At 37.5% G+C, this 20,378-nt stretch overlaps 2 protein-coding genes across 5 annotated transcripts in view; both read right to left on the bottom strand.

Moving 5' to 3' along the window:
• Positions 1–9,738, bottom strand: part of LOC306857156 (chondroitin sulfate synthase 1-like) — an 81,246-nt gene extending 71,508 nt beyond the window's left edge. The window contains exons 1-2 of the mRNA XM_079396897.1: positions 9,051–9,738; positions 5,726–6,221 (exon numbers count right to left, since the gene is read on the bottom strand). Coding sequence (XP_079253023.1) covers positions 5,726–6,221; positions 9,051–9,346 — 792 coding nt within the window. The 5' untranslated portion in view covers positions 9,347–9,738. The remainder of the gene's footprint in view (positions 1–5,725; positions 6,222–9,050) is intronic.
• A 1,605-nt stretch (positions 9,739–11,343) lies between these two features.
• LOC306869410 (selenoprotein S-like) lies at positions 11,344–19,515 on the bottom strand. Of its 4 annotated transcripts, none has more exons than XM_079416177.1 (6): positions 19,303–19,515; positions 18,016–18,147; positions 17,829–17,929; positions 17,678–17,758; positions 17,537–17,609; positions 11,344–12,210 (listed from the first exon to the last, which is right to left on the bottom strand). In XM_079416177.1, exons 1-6 carry the CDS (start codon positions 19,382–19,384, stop codon positions 12,134–12,136), a joined length of 546 nt encoding a protein of 181 aa, XP_079272303.1. In that variant the 5' UTR covers positions 19,385–19,515; the 3' UTR covers positions 11,344–12,133. The 4 variants fall into 4 exon arrangements, with proteins under 4 accessions (XP_079272303.1, XP_079272304.1, XP_079272305.1 ...); XM_079416178.1 differs by having other exon boundaries at positions 17,537–17,606; XM_079416179.1 differs by having other exon boundaries at positions 18,016–18,141; positions 19,303–19,493.
• Positions 19,516–20,378: the final 863 nt, after the last annotated feature.

Genomic DNA, 20,378 nt, shown 5'->3' with positions numbered 1-20,378 from the left:
TTAGAGCTCGAAGAACAGAATATGCGTGTGGGAGGCTGACTTCCTGTGAATGTCTGAGCAGAAAAAGAAACCCAAGTCTTACTGACACACTGTGCGACACAGAGAAGCGCTCTAAGTAGCAGAGAAAACTAAAACAACATCAACATACTTCAGCCATATGACAGTGTTTAAAACACAACTCAATATTTTGAGTATCTGCTATAAATTGGCACAAAAAGCATTTTTTCCCCAATCACAGGAACCATCATTTCAAACAAAAAAAAAGGCCAGAATGAAAACAAAACTAACCCCATTTATTTTCCAAAAAGGTCAAATTTCTCCAACACAATTCAATCGTCAAAGACTGTTCCATATTTAAGCAAAATGTTGATCAGAATCATATTGAACAACATTAACCAATAGCAACTCAAATTTAAATTCTGAGCAATTCTGCAAATTCTGCTCACCAAGGCTGCATTTATTTGATCAAAAATACGGTAAAATCAGTAATATTGTGATATATCATTACAACTTGAAATAGCTGGTTTCTGTTTTAATATATTGTAAAATGTCATTTATTCCTGTGATGCAAAGCTGAATTTTCAGCGTCATTACTCCAGTATTCAGTGTCACATGATCCTTCAGAAATCATTCTAATATGCAGCTTTGCTGCTTATTATTATTATTATAAAATGTTAAAAACAGCTGTGTTTTGTGAAAACTGCGATACATTTTTTTTTTTTTAGGATTCCTTGAGGAATAGAAAGGTGTCTCTTACTGCTTCACTGCTGAATAAAAGTATTCATTTCTTTTTTACAATTTGATCAATAAAAATGTCCCTGGCCTTAGTGCACAATTCTGAGAGGGTCTATTCATTCTAGCAAGACAATGGCCTGACCAAATAAATGCACTGACAGTTTAGTGACAATAGAGTCATAAATCAAGGGGCGCAGATGGGAAAAATGTGGAGCCCAATATTGGCTTTCAGCTTCCATTCTGCGTGTTGCCATTTACAGCTGTTTTCTGAGCAAACAGATGGGCTGACAACTAAATGGCTGAAGAACGGCTTGTCAATATCAATCAAAATGTGAGCGATCACTCAGTCACATGACTGGAGACAAAACGTGTACGACGCGACAAGCGAAGAGCATCTTGCATTGTTCTTGCTCGAGGCCTGTTCGCTATTTTCAATGGAACAAACTACCACTTTACAACGCTCCTAATTGGCACATTTGTTTGGAATAACTAAGACAGCTCTCCTTTCGGTTGTAATTTGCGAGTCCCACACGTCGTTCAGACGGAACATCTGTGACAATATAATTGGTGTAAAGATAAGCCAAACTGCTCTGCTGAACAAGACATTGACATTTTCTGCTTCAGAAAAGGGATTTTTAAGGACTCTCCCTGAGAGTGTTACACAACAACTTTCTATGTTTTACTAAAAAGCACAAAGATGCAAACTTTAACATGTAACAACAGCATGAGCTAAGGATGGACGTTATCAGACATTACACTACAGTTGGGTCAAAACTGACAGTAAACACATTTATAAAGTTCCAAAAGATTTCAAAGAAATGCTGCTCTTAAAACGTTATCAAAAAATCTTTAAGAAATACACTGCATCACGATTTCCACAAACCACAGCACATCTGTTTTTAAATCAGCATATTAGAATGATTGAACAATATTATAAATTCATTCTTTTTTAGCTTTGCAAATCACAGGAAAAACAAAAACAAACAAAAAAATCATCATTATTATTATTATTATTATTATTATTATATACTGTAATTTTTATTTTTTTAACTTGTATAATTCATATTTTAAATGTTCTAATTCAACTTTATAATTGTATAATTTTTCAATGAAAAGAAAACGGTTATTGTTACTAATAATATTTAAAATATTTATTTTAAAAACGTTACTATTTAATACACTTGTATATTATTATTAAAAAGTAAAATGTATCTTTAATAAATAATAATACAAATAATAAAATATTTATAAAAAATATAGTAATAATAATAATAATATTTTTTAACAAATAAAATGGAGCCTTGGCAAGCCTAAAAATCTTCGGTAACACTTAGCCTGTCTTCACCACTAAAACAGCTTGTGAATATTACAACTGCTCACCGATCTACAAGGGGTGGGGAAAGAGGGGACTGTATTATTCCTCTCAAAAGAAGTAACTTTACTCAGTCTGTATTTTCGGTCAAAGCTGCAAGGGAATGGGACTCCGTCCCATCAACAATTAGACGATTACATACTTTTGGCTCTTTTCAGTCTCATCTTAAAAAATGGTTACTGACAACTCAGCACTGACAACATTAGTATTATATTCTTGACAATAGACTTCTTTGTACCAATTGCTCTTGGCTATGTTGCTCTCTTCTGCTGCCATCTTTCTCTCTCCTTTTTCTCATGTTTATTTTGTTTTAGAAAATTCACATATATTTTGTATTTTAGTAGTGATTTCTGTGTGCGAATTTGTTTTCTGTAATTTATTATTATTTAAAAAATTATCTATTTTCTCTCCATATGATAGATAGATATATATATGTGTGATGCTCTGTCTGTTTTTAGGGTGACCTTTTAACATTCTCTCAAGGGTCTACAGATGAAAAATAGCCTTTTGGGCTAATTCTGGCACGTTTACATTTATGTTTATTAATGTGCATTGCCCCTGTAAATAAATAAACTAAACTAAAACTTTATTTTAAAGTGTCCATAATACAGAGTAATTACCTAATTAAGTATTTTGTAGTAGCTGTTATACTTACATGAAACAAAATGTACTTATGCAACTAAGTTATGGAACAGCCTGTAATTAGAGTTTGTAATTATGTAGATGTAATGGGCAGCTACTGTTACACACATGTAACAGGCCAAGTCTGTTACACAGCTACTTATGTCACCAAAAGATTGTTACATGTGTTACAGTCTTTATACAACGTAATTATAAATGTAAGTACACAGACATAAGCTTAAAATAAAGTGTATCAAGATTGTACTTAAGTGTACAAGTAGCTGTGTAACAGACTCGGTCAGCTACTGTTACACGCATGTAACGGGCCATTACATCTACATAATTAAAAACTGCAATTACAGGCTGTTCCATAACTTAGTACTTGCATGAAATAAAATGTACTTACCATGTAACTAAGTACTTAATTAGGTAATTACTTTGCTTTTCAAACACATAAAAAATCTTATGAATCACAAAATTTGGAAGAGTAGTGTATATCACCAAATAGTTAATTTTATATATCCATTACCACCACCAGCCAGAGACACTGCCCATCAAACGCACACTTCAGCAGGAGTGGCAAAGACAGAATGGTTATGTTTAGACACTAAAATGTGGAAAGTAGCGATGAGGGCATGACAAGGTCAGCATGTGAGAGACAAGCTCCGGGCTGAGCACCGCGAAGGTTTGATATCAGTCTGCTGAAGTATAAAAGATTAGATAAAAATCTGTCTATCCGTGCAAAACACCCACACGTCACTGTGATATCCTGGCCTCTGGATACGGCTTGAGTCCCGTGTTCAATCGAGGAATCATTTGTGTAACTCTACAGTCAAATTAGACCCAAACGTGCAACTCAGAGAAAACGTGTCCGTTTTGTTACAGCCACTTAAACTGTGCACAGGAATCATCTCAAGTAGCTGCGAGCCCAAAGCAGAGCTCAGATGAGACTGTTTGCGCTCTGGCCATAAACAAACAGAAGTTGAGCAGCAGCACAGACAGATACACATCTGAGGAGCTCCAAACAGACAAAGACGCTTAATATCAGTATTTAAGGCTTCCATTTTGAGCCCTGAGGTCTTTGGGGTCACTTTACTTGTGGGGCCCGTCGAGACTTGCAGTGCAGTAGGTCCATAAAGAACCAGAGGCCAAACGCTCCGCCATTAATAGCAGGTTGCCCAGCTGTGCCGTCTCTAACTAATCCTGCACGGCTGTAATTAAAGCACACATCAAAAGCGCATTAAAATCCCAGTGGCCCCAGTCACGGGGGAGACTCGTTAAGACTCAGAGGTTCCAATTCCGCCCCATTCCACAAGCCCAAAAAGACTCATGGAGCACCTCTGATAACTTTCCAACCCCTTAATTTTTCCGTTCTGCAAATTTGTAAAAAGCGATGTCACATTTACGATGACGGACTGTGCATGTGGCTCCTTCATCGGCAGCAGATGGGAAAAAAAAAAAAAAGTAAATCTCGCCTTGACGGATGGTCTTGCTAGACTAAACAATACACAAAGACTTACTCGAGATGTTGGAGAAAAATGCAAAGCATTTTACTCAAAACTAGCAAAAAATGAGAAAGAGTCGCTTCACATCGTTTGACTGAAACCAAAGTCTATTTGATAGAAAAAGAAGGAAATCCAGATAAAACATAAAAGAGCCACACTAAATATCAGTTTCCTTTCCCCTTTCTATAGTAAACACCTGACGATGTAGATGGAGCAACATGCCCGGGTCACATTTCACTCCTAAATTAAATCATATTTCTGCAGGATAAAGACTATTTTAGGATCACGATGACATTTTGCATTGTAAAAATGATTTATGAAAACGAAGCAAATTAACCGCAATGCATTCAGATCTTTTTACTTGCAATAGTCATTCTTCATACATTTTCAATACGGCAAAACGGTAGTTTTTACTCGATTACACCGAAATTACTGCAATCTAAAGACTTGATTTAATTCAAATCAGATTAATAATCATTTAATATATATAGTAAGAAGAATGATTTTAGGAGTAATGAGAACTGATGGTAGCAAATGTTCTTAATTTTTATAAATATAAATTATATTATTATATTTTATAATGTACTTTATTAATGCAAGAAAAAAATACAGATGTAATTTTACTGCAATAAGTAACACTTTACAAAACGTTTACATTAGTTAACATGAACTCTCAATAAAAACATTAATCTTAGTTAATATTCATTTCAACATTTACTGAGACATTATTAAAATCAAAAGTTTGTCCCAAAAGTTCAATCACAAAAATCAATCATAAAAGCATTATGGTAATAAGAAATGGGTCTTAATAAACTGATGTCAAATTTGTAATGCTTCTAAAATGGGCTACATTTTTTTAAGGAAGAAAAAAAGAAAGAAAATGTTTAGTTTTTGTGTGAAATATGATGGGCATGTGCATGAGATTCACCTGGATGCAAATGACTCCTTTTTTACAAAGCATTTCTCAGTCTTTTCATGTTCACAAAAAGAGAAGGGGAGAAAGAGGTTTATGCAGATTATGCAGATTATGAACTCCATCCATTGAAGAGACGATGACTCATCCCATCTCTCCAAGGTCAGAGGTCACCCTTTCAAAAAAAGTCACCGTCCAAACCTTCATTTCCTACGAGTCACCCCATAACAGCTCTGATAAAACAGCTGATCTAGACGCACCATCCCTGGACAGCAGAGGCTCTCTCTGTAATACCTGCTCAGGTATCTGTCGGAACCCTTTGAAGGATCAAAGCCGCCTGGGATTTTTGATGGTAAAAAGAACGCAGGTCTTTTCTGACTCGCTACAACCTATAATTTCCAGGACCGGAAAATTGCAGCTCTGCGAGTTCAATGAAGAGGCTGATTTCAAACAATATGCATTAGAAACCTCGAGCTGCAGGAAATTTAGGACACTAATAATTATGCAAATGGTCACATGATCGCCGTCGTTTGGCCCTGTAATTTTACAAGCGTATCCAGGTGTATTGCACGTTCTTACCTCATAGGACCAGACGCATTGGACGCCAGCGAATCGGCGCACGCAGCGGCCCACCTCCACGTCCTCGTGGGTGGTGTACATCTCCTGCAGGCACTGGTGGATGTGGGGCACCATCCTGCGCAGCACCTCACGGCTCATGATCACGCCAGGGCCGCCCATGCAGAAGTTCTCGCCTGGCTCTAGGGCCAGCTTGCCCAGTTCGTCGCGGGCACCCATGCCGGTCTGGCCGAGGAAGATGGCCTCGCTGCTGTTGAGACTCCTTAGGAAGCTCTCCAGCTTCTCGCTTTTGATGTAGACGTCGTCGTCGGCTCGCATGAACCACTCGAACTGGTCCAGGTAGTGGTCATGCATGTACTTGAGCATCATGAAAGACTTCTTCTGTGGAGGGTACGAGTCGTCCACGTTCTGCAGAGCCACAATGGGGATGGGGATCGACGTGTCTGAACCCTCACTGGAAAAAAACTCCACCTTGCCCGGGATGGTTTTGGCCCAGGTCCTACAAAATGCAAAAAATGTGTGTGAGCACTGATGATTCACTAAATAGTTCAAATTAGTGCTCAACCAATATATAAATGACCATTATGTTACCAGTATATCGCAATATGGTTACTTGTACTGGATATTCAACCACAAAATGTTTTATATAGTATCCGACAAAACACCTATGTCTCTTTTTCAGTACTCTAGTGATTCAAATATTTCTTGAAAGAGTCTTCAAGGTACTATTATTAATCTAAAAAAATAATAAAATCTTACTCCTCTTAGCAATGCCAAAATCTTCTGAAAACCGTGTTTTTAAATGTTAAAAGTAATTTTGGGCATATTAAATATTGTATAAGAGGTTTTTTTTCAGCAATTTTGTGTAAAAATTCTCACATCATCATTATCAAATGATCATCAATTATTCTTATCAAGTCATCTAAATTATTTTTATTATTTTATATTTTCTTAGACACTATACAAATTAAGAAAAAAGAAATAGTTGCAATAATACTATTGTACTGTAAAAAACAACAAAAGTAAAATTACAATACTAATTTATTGTTGCAATAATACTTTTGCGCTGTAAAATAAAAACAATAATGTAAAATTACAATACTAATATGTATGTCTTAATTTCTTTGCTCTTAAGCATTAAATCAAGGTTTTTTTTATTTTGGTGGAAAACTGTAAAACCAAGATCTTAAAGGTTCTCTTTTGGAGACAACAAATTTATAAACAATTTTCATTACTCTCAGTACACGAGCAAACTCACACTGCTTGCAGAGAGCAGCTTTTACTGTGAGAATCTCCGGGAGACTGCAAACACCAGACCATGAGCTGCTCACGTGTGTAAATGAAAACAGTGCCACACATCACTCAGAGATTTGATCACACTTCAGGTCAGAAAATACAGAAATCCATATAAATATGGAAAAATCATAATCATGTACTGTAAATATCAGCATTGATCATTTAAAAACCAAAAACCTTGTTTAAGTGCTATTTGGAGTAGAAATAACATCACAAGTAATTATCAGATTGATTAAAAGATTAAAGCAAGGAGATTTAGCTAATGCTAAAAGATTTAGCATTAGGATGATTCACATGGTTTAGAAACAAAAGTCCCAAGCTGATTCACTATAAACATGTGGAACGAAAACCGATAAACTAAACGCAGCACTCAACACGAGGATAAAATGCCAAATACTGTCATGACCCTGTAGGAGGACACTCACAGCAGCTGAATCAATTCAGCAGAACTTCAGGAGATGCATATGATTTAACACTGTAGACACGCGAGCATGAGCCTCGGAAATATACTCCGTGTCCAGCATGTCAGCACGTGGAAAAGCTGCACTGTTTTCCTTCAGATAATATCCACTCTGCTTGCCAACATCTAATTTGAACAAAACCCAACTTCCTGATCTCTGCAAACTAAAGGGGAACCCAGAGATACGGTGTTAACCTTTCGCACACTTCTGCAGTGCAGACATGGTGTCAGTCTGACATTCAGCACTCAAAACTGGAGAAACAGCCAAGATCTGGTTTGAAAGACAACCTTGTTCATTTTCTTGCATGAAATATGCATGCATCTTGCTTACAAATGCAAATCAAACAATGCAATTAACCCTCTGGTTGTGTTCGGACTCCGGTCACGCCCGTTGTGTTCCCGATCAAAAATGACCGGACTCCAAACAACTGCTTATAAATCTGTCATTATGCTATATTATCACCAAATATTGGATTCGATCTTTTTGTCAACTTGTTTTCTTTCATTTAGGACTGGTTTTGTGTTTCTATTTGCTTCTGATTAATCGTAGGCCTCATTTATCTGAAAGTAGGCGCCTCATTTTTTGAGTGAAAAAAGCATTTTTTATGAATAATTTTCACAATACGAGAGAAAAAAATTAACAGAACGATTTTTTCAGCTGATGAACGATAAAAACACTGACAGCCAATCAGAATCCATGTGCTGGAGGCAGACGCACATGCGCTCACAATATCGTTCGCTGGTGCTGACGCTAACATCGGTAACAATCGTGCTTGGTGTGAACGGGCCTTAAAGGATTAGTTCACTTTTAAAAAAACTTTTGCTGATAATTTACTCACCCCCATGTCATCCAAGATGTCCATGTCTTTCTTTCTTCAGTCGAAAAGAAATTAAGGTTTTTGATGAAAACATTTCTCAATATAATGGACTTCATTGGGACCCAAACGGTTCAAGGTCCAAATGACAGTTTCAGTGCAGCTTCAAAGGGCTTTAAACGATACCAGACGATGAATAAGGGTCTTATCTAGCGAAACGATCGGTCATTTCAAAAATAAAAAAAAGTTAACCTTGAACCGTTTGGGTCCCAATAAAGTCCATTATATTGAGAAATGTTTTCATCAAAAACCTTAATTTCTTTTCGACTGAAGAAAGAAAGACATGGACATCTTGGATGACATGGGGGCGAGTAAATGATCAGCAAAAGTTTTTTTAAAAGTGAACTAATCCTTTAACTGACATTTCGGCAAACTACGGTTACCATAGCGATTTCTGGTACATGGATGAATATTTTCCCAAGCACACGTAATTGTTTTGGGTTTTTTACACAAATGCCGCTGTCTAAAAAGCTGAAATAAAACATCTCCAGCATAGCCCTGACTTTTCTCCATTCTTACCATGATTTACCTTGGTAACCCCTGTCTACGCCAAAAAAAAAAGCATGAATGTTATCGTAACTACTACAACGATAAATCTGTGGCAACCAACACAGTAAAAACGTCGCAACTCTGCCGTGTTTGGGCAGAAAGTACGGTTACCATGGTGATTTCTCGTACGCAGACGCGTTGAAATTACCTGTAAGCTGCCACGGCACGGTTGTTGAGGTACTTCTGAGCGGTCATAACGCCCACGAACAGGAAACTGCTGGACCGGGTCACCGCGGGCTTCTCCGTGCCGGGCATCAGCGCCCCTCCGTACTCCTTCATCATCATCATCATCCCCGCTCCTCCTCCGCAGCCGCTCGCCCGCCGCTTGTGACCCGCTTTCTTCAGCTCGGTGGCCCGGGGCAGGATGACCCTGGACGCCAGTGTGAACCCGACCACCAGCCCCAGCAGCACGCTGAACCACGACCTGCGGCTTCTGCCTGCCATTTCAGCGTACGCTCACACCTCCGGTTCGCTCGGGGCTTTTATGTCTTCACGCCTTCGGTTTTTTTAAACGTCACCCGCTGCTGCAGTCCCGTCCAGAATGCTGGGTTTGGGTCCGAGCATGGTCACCGCCGATCACCGTTTAGCGCCGCTGCAGCGCTCCAATCCCCGTAGATCATCAGCCACTGCCATCTAATCGCCGACTATCCGCTCCTCGGCTTCGTGAACGTATCTCCGTCGCTTCGCGTCTGAATCGGTGAACAGTCAGGAAAAATGAACGCTCTGCTGTCTCAAGAAGTGCGGCTGCATCCTCGTTCTCGCGACTATCTCGCCATTGTGAGTGAGCGCGAGCGCTTGAAACGCGTCTGCGGCGACGCGGCTTAACCGTCGAGGGTTTTTGACACGCTGGAGGCGCCGTAGCTCGTCGCTGATTGGCCGAGCGGAGTGGCTGCGCACAGTTGGCTGATGACGTTCAACTCAAACTTTTTTTGTAAGATTCACCAGGAAACTGTAGTCAGTTTTATTTATTTGAAATAAAAATCTATTATTTATTTACAAAAAATATATACAATGGAATTCGATTTAATAAATCCATATTATGTAACGTTATGTATTAAAAGTAAATATGTCAAACTAGATATTTCCTTTTACAGAATTATAGAAGAACTAGATTTAAGTCTCAGAATAAAACTTTGTTGATGATGCACATTTACCGCTGAAGAGAACAAAATTTAAATAAAGAGAAAAACTAGCTATAAAACTGGACAAAAGAAAGGTTTTGTATCTATGAGGTATTCATCTGTTTTTAGGTGCAACCTGACTTTTCCATTTTATCACAAAATGTTTATTTCTCTTGCCTATCTCTCAAAAAACTATACAAAAAATAACATATATTTATTTTAATTATTAACTAAATCTAGCAATCACTTCTAGTCTTATTTAAATATTTTCTCACCATAATTATGTTTGAATACTACAGTAAAATCAGTTTAATCAGGTCAAGCTCAGTTTTTTATATTTAAAATTCGATATAATTCTATATTTATATTTCATATTTAATAGTCAGATGATGATTTCCTAATTCTATAACCGATATATTCTAAATCACGTGCTAATCTCGCCACCTAGTGGATAAAGTGTGTTCTCGCGAGATTAAGGTTTGTATTTTAGTCGGGACCTTCCACTTCTGCACTGTTTTCATGTCGCAAGGTATGGATAAAGTATTAAACAGACAAGACATATTATTTAATTTTCATATCATGATGTCATAAGAAAATTAAAAGTCGTGGCCTAGTGGTTAGAGAGTCGGACTCGTAATCCAAAGGTTGCGGGTTTGAGTCTCGGGCCGGCAGGGATTGTAGGTGGGGGGAGTGAATGTCCAGTGCTCTCTCCACCCTCAATACCACGACTGAGGTGCCCTTGAGCAAGACACCGAACCCCCAACTGCTCCCCGGGCGCCGCAGCATAAATGGCTGCCCACTGCTCCGGGTGTGTGTTTAAATAATTTCACTGCACTGCATGGATATTAATTTTGCCTAATTTCTATGCAGTTATTTTAGTGTTATATATATATAATTTTGTTTTTGTCCCTTTTATTAATTTTTAAAGATGTCTCTATAGTTTTTATTAATATTTGCTCCTTTTTATTATTTTATTTTAGTACATCAGTAAAAATATATTAAAATGAAGTGTTGCTTTGGCAACTAAATGAAACAAATATTTTATTTTTCATATTTTATATTATTTGTTGTTGTTTTTTTAAAGTTAATGAAAATGTTTTTTTTTTTAAAATGGTTTAGTTAACTATAATAACCCTGCTATCACGAAATACTACAAATCTGTAATGGGTTTAGAAAAAAATTGTTTTTGCTTTCTCTATGCCCTAAAAATCACTTTCCTATTTCTTATTTATTGAAAAGTATACATTGTTTCTTTGATGGTCCTGAAACAAGATAATACAGTGAATCGTGTTGTCCTGACAAATAAGACACAGACAAACATTGAGCAAGTATCCATTTTTATTCTGAGTAACTATAAAGTGAGAACAATACAATGACTTTGACACGTCATTCCTAAGGAAATAGCAAAGACCTCACACCACACACAACATGCTGCTATTACACATCACTAACCACTGCGTCGATGGATCTGTCACAAACAGAATACAAACATTTCAATGATATAAACATAGCACTTTACATTTGTATTTACTCTCTCTAGGTGTATGTAGCACAGCCTTCGTAAGTGCAAAAAGCTAAAAATAGGAACACGATTATTACTGAAAATCATCAGCCTGCCCCAGGAGTATTAATACCTTTGATGAGGAGGCGTCATTAGAAGCTGTCAATCATACAAACAGGCAATAGCTTATTAATCATAATGTGCATGAGAGTGTTTAAAACACAAGTTAAACGAAGTGTCAAAAAATTTAAATTTTGTACTTCTTGACTGACTGCAAATGCACCAAAAAAGTAGTAATAAATTGTCCAATCAACCTGTGCACTACACAATATTTCAAGTCTTCCGAGTTCAGAAAATAGTACTATTGCATTGAAAAAAAAATTACAGCATACAGGACTGGAACGACATGAGTGTGTGTTAGAAAGACAACGCATAAGTCGAATAGCCTGCCACCAGAAAAAAAAGTGAAAGAGTGCATGAAGACCCTTGTGTAATATAACCATATTTGCTATTGTCCTGTGATGAGAGATGACAGCTTCATTCAGATAATATTTGTGTGTTCCTATGGAGGGTCAAAAGGTCAGATATCAGTCTGACCGCACTTTAACCTCATCCACCCGTGGATGGGCCTCTCCTGCCAGGTCTCCAGGAGCACGTTCCTCCGTCTCCAGACAGAGGACTGTATCCTACAACACACATGCTTTAGTCAAATAACAACAACATATACATACACACACACATATACATATATATATATATATATATATATCATACTTCAAAATGCGATTCATTATTCATAATTTATTTCATTTTATTTCTATAAAAATATTAAATTAAAGTACAGTAACAATAAAGACTCAAATATATTTTAGCACAAGAAACACCTGAATGTCTGAATATCATGTGCAATTAACCAACTATAATAATTATTTCCTGTGAAGTACTGGAACATTCCAGAAAACTAGTACATGTTCTGGGATTAGAGCATTTAAAAAAAAAAAAAAAAAAAAAAAATGGTGATGGCACAAATAAATACATAAACAAATAAATTAAATGAAGGGGTGAATAAAAAAAGAAAAACAAAATAATAATTATGAGGTTTTCATTTAATCATACATATACACACACACACACACATACATATATATATATATATATATATATATAAAGAGTTTTTGCAAAAACAGATAACTCAGTTTTTTATGTTATGTTTTTATTGTGTTAGTTAGTTTTTTTATTTATTTTTTAACCTAATCAAACTAACTCAACTGCAATTTGATTGAGATTAATTAATTTCATTATTATTATTATCATCATATATATATATATATATATATATATATATACACACACACACACAGTGGGTACGGAAAGTATTCAGACCCCCTTAAATTTTTCACTCTTTGTTATATTGCAGCCATTTGCTAAAATCATTTAAGTTCATTTTTTTTTCCTCATTAATGTACACACAGCACCCCATACTGACAGAAAAACACAGAATTGTTGACATTTTTGGAAATTTATTAAAAAAGAAAAACTGAAATATCACATGGTCCTAAGTATTCAGACCCTTTGCTCAGTATTTAGTAGAAGCACCCTTTTGATCTAATACAGCCATGAGTCTTTTTGGGAAAGATGCAACAAGTTTTTCACACCTGGATTTGGGGATCCTCTGCCATTTCTCCTTGCAGATCGTCTCCAGTTCTGCCAGGTTGGATGGTAAACGTTGGTGGACAGCCATTTTTAGGTCTCTCCGGAGATGCTCAATTGGGTTTAAGTCAGGGCTCTGGCTGGGCCATTCAAGAACAGTCACGGAGTTGTTATGAAGCCACTCCTTCGTTATTTTAGCTGTGTGCTTAGGGTCATTGTCTTGTTGGAAGGTAAACCTTCGGCCCAGTCTGAGGTCCTGAGCACTCTGGAGAAGGTTTTTGTCCAGGATATCCCTGTACTTGGCCGCATTCATCTTTCCTTCGATTGCAACCAGTCGTCCTGTCCCTGCAGCTGAAAAACACCCCCACAGCATGATGCTGCCACCACCATGCTTCACTGCTGGGACTGTATTGGACAGGTGATGAGCAGTGCCTGGTTTTGTCCACACATAGCGCTTAGAATTAAGGCCAAAAAGTTCTGTCTTGGTCTCATCAGACCAGAGAATCTTATTTCTCACCATCTTGTGGTCCTTCAGGTGTTTTTTTGTGTCTTGCACTGAGGAGAGGCTTCCGTCGGGCCACTCTGCCATAAAGCCCCGACTGGTGGAGGGCTGCAGTGATGGTTGACTTTCTACATCTTTCTCCCATCTCCGACTGCATCTCTGGAGCTCAGCCACAGTGATCTTTGGGTTCTTCTTTACCTCTCTCACCAAGGCTCTTCTCCCCTGATAGCTCAGTTTGGCCGGACGGCCAACTCTAAGAAGGGTTCTGGTCGTCCCAAACGTCATCCATTTAAGGATTATGGATGCCAATGTGCTCTTAGGAACCTTAAGTACAGCAGAAATTTTTTTGTAACCTTGGCCAGATCTGTGCCTTGCCACAATTCTGTCTCTGAGCTCTTCAGGCAGTTCCTTTGACCTCATGATTCTCATTTGCTCTGACATGCACTGTGAGCTGTAAGGTCTTATATAGACAGGTGTGTGGCTTTCCTAATCAAGTCCAGTCAGTATAATCAAACACAGCTGGACTCAAATGAAGGTGTAGAACCATCTCAAGGATGATCCGAAGAAATGGACAGCACCGGAGTTAAATATATGTGTGTCACAGCAAAGGGTCTGAATACTTAGGACCATGTGATATTTCAGTTTTTCTTTTTAATAAATCTGCAAAAATGTCAACAATTCTGTGTTTTTCTGTCAATATGAGGTGCTGTGTGTACATTAATGAGGAAAAAAAATGAACTTAAATGATTTTAGCAAATACTGCAATATAACAAAGAATGAAAAATTTAAGGGGGTCTGAATACTTTCCGTACCCACTGTATATATATTCCTATATAATCATACATATCTAATTTCATATTTATTTTGGCAATAGTGTTTTAAAAAGTTTAAAAACCAAAGAAACGTTCATCTCTAAACTCGCTGATCTGATCACAGACACAGAACAACAAGACCCGGACTCTGTTTTAATCAATCTCGGGGACTTTAATAAACAAAATCTCTCCCGCGAACTGCCAAAATACTGACAGCATATCACATGTCCCACCAGACACAGTAACACTGTTACACAGCGATAAAGGATGCATATCACTCTGTCCCACGAGCAGCTTTAGGACTCTCTGATCACTGTTTGGTCCATCTTATTCCAACCTACAGGCAGAAACTTAAATCTGTTAAACCTGTATTAAGGACTGTAAAGAGATAGGCTTGTAAAACCCGCTCTGTCTCATTAGTCCGTCTCGACCTTACTGATTGGAGTGTTTTTGAAGCTGCTGATGATCTGGACAAGCTCACAGAGACTGTAACATCTTATATCAGTTTCTTTGAGGATGTGCACATTCCTACCAGGACTCATCAAACTTATAACAACGACAAACCGTAGTTCACTGCTAAACTCAGACAGCTCCGTCAGGCGAAAGATGATGCTTTCAGGAATGGGGACAGAGTCTTGTATAAACAGGCCAAATAACAAGGAGATCAGAGTGGCAAAGAGGAATTATTCCGATAAGTTAAGGATCCAATTCTCTTCCAGTGACACGGCTTCAGTGTGGAAAGGTCTGAAAGACATCACCAATTACAAGACACCATCCCCCAGCACTGTGGAGAATCAACAACTGGCAGACGATCTTAATGAGTTCTACTGCAGGTTTGAAAAAACACAATTCACGCCTCCTGCAACCCCCCTCTCCCCCACACCTGAACTGCAGATCAGAGAAGATGGCGTGCGCCAGGTCAAGAACAAGAACAAGAGAAGGAAGGCACCAGGCCCAGACGGGGTGTGACCCCAGCCTGTCTGAAATCCTGTGCTGACCAGCTGACCCCCATCTTCACACAGATCTTCAACAGATCACTGGAGCTGTGTGCAGTCCCCTCATGCTTCAAACGCTCCACCATCATCCCCGTCCCAAAGAAACCAAAGACAACTGGACTTAATGACTACAGACCTGTGGCTCTAACGTCTGTGGCCATGAAATAATTTGAAAAACTGGTTTTGGCTTATCTGAAGGATATCACTGGACCCCCTGCAGTTTGCCTACAGAGCAAACAGGTCTGTGGATGATGCAGTCAACATGAGAGTGCATTACATACTGCAGCACCTGGACAGACCAGGGACTCATGTGAGGATCCTGTTTGTGGACTTCAGCTCAGCCTTTAACACCATCATTCCAGACCTCCTCCTGCCCAAACTAACTCAGCTTTCCGTGCCCACCTCCGTCTGTCAGTGGATCAACAGCTTCCTGACAGACAGGCAGCAGCTAGTGAGGCTGGGAATATACACATCCAGCACCCACACCATCAGCACTGGAGCTCCTCAGGGCTGCGTTCTCTCCCCACTGCTCTTCTCCCTCTACACGAATGACTGCACCTCTAAAGACCCCTCTGTCAAGCTCCTGAAATTTGCAGACGACACCACACTGATTGGACTCATCCAGGACGGTGACGAGTCTGCTTACAGACAGGAGGTTAAGGAGCTTGGCTGTCTGGTGCAGTCTTAACAACCTGGAGCTCAACACGCTCAAAACTGTGGAGATGATCATGGACTTCAGGAGAAACCCCCCTGCTCTCACCCCACTCACCATCATGAATAGCACTGTGACTGCAGTGGAGTCATTCAGATTCCTGAGCACCACAATTTCTCAGGACCTGAAGTGGGACAATCACATTGAGTCCATTGTGAAAAAGGCCCAGCAGAGGTTGTACTTTCTTCGCCAGCTGAGGAAGTTCAACCTGCCACAGGACTTACTGAAACAGTTCTACTCTGCCATCATTGAATCCATCCTCTGCACCTCAATAACTGTCTGGTTCAGCTCAGCTACCAAATCTGACCTCAGAAGGGTAGTCCAGACTGCTGAGCGAATCATTGGTACAACCCTCCCCACTCTCCAATAACTGTACTTATCCAGAATGAGCAAAAGGGCTGGTAAAATTACTCTGGACCCCTCACATCCAGCACACTCCCTCTTTGAACTGTTACCGTCTGGTCGACGCTACAGAGCTCTGAGCACCAGAACGACCAGACACAGGAACAGTTTCTTCCCTCAGGCAATCCATCTCATGAACACTTGAACTCTTAACAATAAACATGAAACACACAACACTATCATACTTTTCATTTTTATTTTTCACTAAAACAAATTCCTCGTATGTGCAAACATACCTGGCAGTAAAGCTCATTCTGATCTGATTCTAAAGATCACTGCAATATCAACAACCAGGATAATTTTCTCCTGTGAAATAATGGCCTAATCTGAAAAATGGGTTATTATTTGGGTTAGTGACCTCAAAAAATGCTTGCATCCTTTAGAAAGTCTTTGGAATGGAATGACATGAGGGAGAGAAAATCATGGCAATTTTGCTCTTTTTTCATTTATTTTATTTTATTTGTACTGTATTTTCTTTATATAGTTTCTATAGTTATAGAATTAAGCAACCAAAAGTGTTTTAAAACCCAAGAAACGGGAATTAATACAATTTCAATATAAACGAACTAACCAGATTATTTTCCCCAGTGAAATATTGGGCTAAAAGTGTAAAATAGGTTGATTTATTGGGTTAATGCACTCAAAAATTGAAAATGATTGCCTCATTTATAAAGTCATACAGCATTGGAATGACATGAGCGTGAGTTAATCATGGCAACTTTCATTTTAAGAGTTTTCATTCACTAAAATATATATTTATACACTCTGAAATTAAAGTATAAAACATGCTTTATTTTTTATATTTTTATTCTTTATTTGTACTGCATTTCATGTAACTAATTTTGTATAATTATAGAAATGGCCACCAAAAAATGAAAACAAATTTTAATAGAGTTAACTATTTGTATAATCACAAGAGAAAATGTAATGCTTGCGTACCACTGTTGCGAAGGGGCTTTTTCTCTGTCTTTGGTCTCAGTGAGCTGGAGGAAGTGGCCTCTTCTGTGCTCTGCTGGAAATGAGAAATAATATGTAAATGCAGCACCTAACGCCTGGAGACATTAGTCACAGGAGACTTACTTGTGCCTTTCCTTTGTAACTCTTTCCCTCCTTCATGCTTTCCCACATCTCGATTTTCTGTCTTCTCTTGTCCTCCTCCAGCTAAACAGATCAGAGGAAGCAGTGTGAGTACAGTAAGACAGACGGCCGCGGTGTGCAGCTTGACACTCACCCTCTGCTGCCTCTCTCTGAACTCTGCCGCTCGGGCGTCCTGCTCCTCCTGCATTCTCCTGCGGGACGCCTCCAGAGACACATGACGCCTCACCTCCGGGTCTGCAGACGGGACACACATACCTTTGCTATCACAGACACACCTCTAATATCTCAATCTACAGACAGCAGTCACTGTGGGTTCTGACCTTGGCTGCTGGTGGAGACAGGCGGGCTCTGACTGTCTGTGGATCTGTTCTTGCGGAGATGCTGGAGGAGCAGATACACTCCCCCACACACGATCGCCGCATACCAGCCATACTCAGACAGGAAAGCTGTCACTGGTCACAAAAAATATCACACTTACACAATCCAGGCACTGCAAAGTCTTTATGCACTTTATAAAAGCATGATAAATAGACTGCAATACTGTATCGGTAAAAAATTTACGAATAACATAAATATTACATTATGAAACATTCAAATAGTCAAAATCATGAAAATTATTAGTGCGGTCAAACAATTAATCGCATCCAAAATAATAGTTAAATAGTTTTAAATGGATAAATAGTTTTTTGTTTACATAATATATATGCGTGTGTGTATTTATTATGTATATATCAATACACACACATTCATGTGTATATTTAAGAAAAAACATTTACGTTTATATATTAAATATTTATATTATAAGTTATATGAAAATAAATATATACATGTATTTTCAAAATATATGCTGTATGTGTGTGTATTTATTTATATATACATAAATATACACAATAAACATTATGTAAACAAAAACTTATTTTGGATCCGATTAATCGTTATTTTGACTAGGTTAAAAAATAACTTTAAAAAACAGCTAACACAATAAAAACATGAAACATAATAAAAAAAAACATGATTTTTAATATTTTAACATAACATGAGTTATGTATTTTTGCAAATAAACTATTCGTATATATATTGTTAACTCCTTTTAGCAGATGTGAAAAACTACAAATATTCAAAATCAATTGGCTGAATAATCAAATAATAAAACAATAAATACAAACAATATATTAAAAATAAAAACATTAATAATAATAGTCAGATAATAAGAATCTTTATTTATCTTTGCTGTATTTCTCATTACATGGTATGTTTAACACCTTTTATGAATACCATTAAAAAGAATTCTAGTGTAAAAAAACTTACATCATTTTATATAAAATATACACTTTATTGAATATATGCTATGTATGTTTTTAACATACTAATAATGTTTTAAAATTAGAAGTATAAAATGTGCGTCAAATTTCATTGAAATATTAAAGTTTGTATGTCATGGAAAATATTTTAAAATGACTAAATCTCCTAAAACACCAGAATAACATTGCATCAGTCAAAATATTCAAAGTATTTCTTATTTTAACGAAAGAATTAGTCACAGATGAGATATGATGAATAGAGATGCCAGCTCAGCTCAGTAACACAGTAAACTCATGTTTACATACCAGAAGCCAGCACAAAACTCAGATCCTGGCTCTCAGGAGGAACATCTTCATTTAGGACACGCGCCCCATCTTGCGCCTCCATACTAAAACGCCTTTAAGATGTTTGCTTTGTAGTTGTTATTGTGAGAATATACAATAATTATCGCATTTTTATTCCGTTGAGCTCCGCTCAAGTTACCCTGACTCACTTCCGCAGTCACTGCACAGCCAATCAGCTTTAAGATGACGTGTTCATCTTAAAGCTGATTGGCTTTAATGACATGTTCCTTTACGGAAGATTAAAGCAGAAAAATAGGGATAGTCTTCTCGATTTACCGGTCTATAAAATGTTGAAATACACGGAGAACATATTTTGGACTCAAAGTGCGTTTAATGGTTAGAGCTCAGTTTTAGAGGTACTCATAAAGCTAAATCTAAAATTACAAGGAGAATAAGGAGTGCTAGGAAACTAAAAAAAAAAAAAAAAAAAACTACGTTAGAAAATAAGAAATAAGAAAATATATCGTGTAATAGTGGTTCAAAAGAGTAAAATAAGTCAATAAAAATATATTTAACACTGCAGTAGTGTAGGTAGTGTTTAAAAAAAATACTAAATTATGTAGCTATACAGTATTATGAACAGAAATGAAAAACAAAACAGATTAAAACTAAATATTTTAAGTAATATTTTTTACTTTATTAATACAAGATATGTAGATGCCTTTAAGATATTAGAATGGGGTTCCTCCCATGAAGATGGTCATATTTGTGGCTTCACTGTATCTAAATAAATATATATGTAACCCTGGACCACAAAACCAGTCATAAGGGTAAATTTTTCGAAATTGAGATTGATGCATCATCTGAAAGCTGAATAAATAATATTTCCATTGATGAATGGTTTGTTTGGATAGGGTAATATTTGGCCGAGACACAATTATTTGAATATCTGGAATCTGAGGGTGCAAAAACATCAAATTATTGAGAAAATCGCCTTTAAAGTTGTCCAAATGAAGTTCTAAGCAATGTATATTACTAAGCAAAATTGAAGTTTTGATATATTTACAGTAGGAAATTTACAAAATATCTTCATGGAA

The sequence above is a fragment of the Barbus barbus genome (genome assembly GCF_936440315.1).
Source record: "Barbus barbus genome assembly, chromosome: 1".
Taxonomy (NCBI): Eukaryota; Metazoa; Chordata; class Actinopteri; order Cypriniformes; family Cyprinidae; genus Barbus; species Barbus barbus.
Note: the sequence above shows the minus strand (reverse complement) of the source record. Positions and strands in the feature narration are given on the sequence as shown.

Bases quoted from the DNA above. Each gene is read 5' to 3' on its own strand.
- LOC306869410 (XM_079416177.1), bottom strand. From the start codon at position 19,384: ATGGAGGCGCAAGATGGGGCGCGTGTCCTAAATGAAGATGTTCCTCCT. The intron at 18,148-19,302 runs GTATGTAAACAT...TTTTGTGACCAG, and splicing joins GAGTTTTGTGCTGGCTTCTG to TGACAGCTTTCCTGTCTGAG. The intron at 17,759-17,828 runs GTGAGTGTCAAG...TGATCTGTTTAG, and splicing joins TCAGAGAGAGGCAGCAGAGG to CTGGAGGAGGACAAGAGAAG.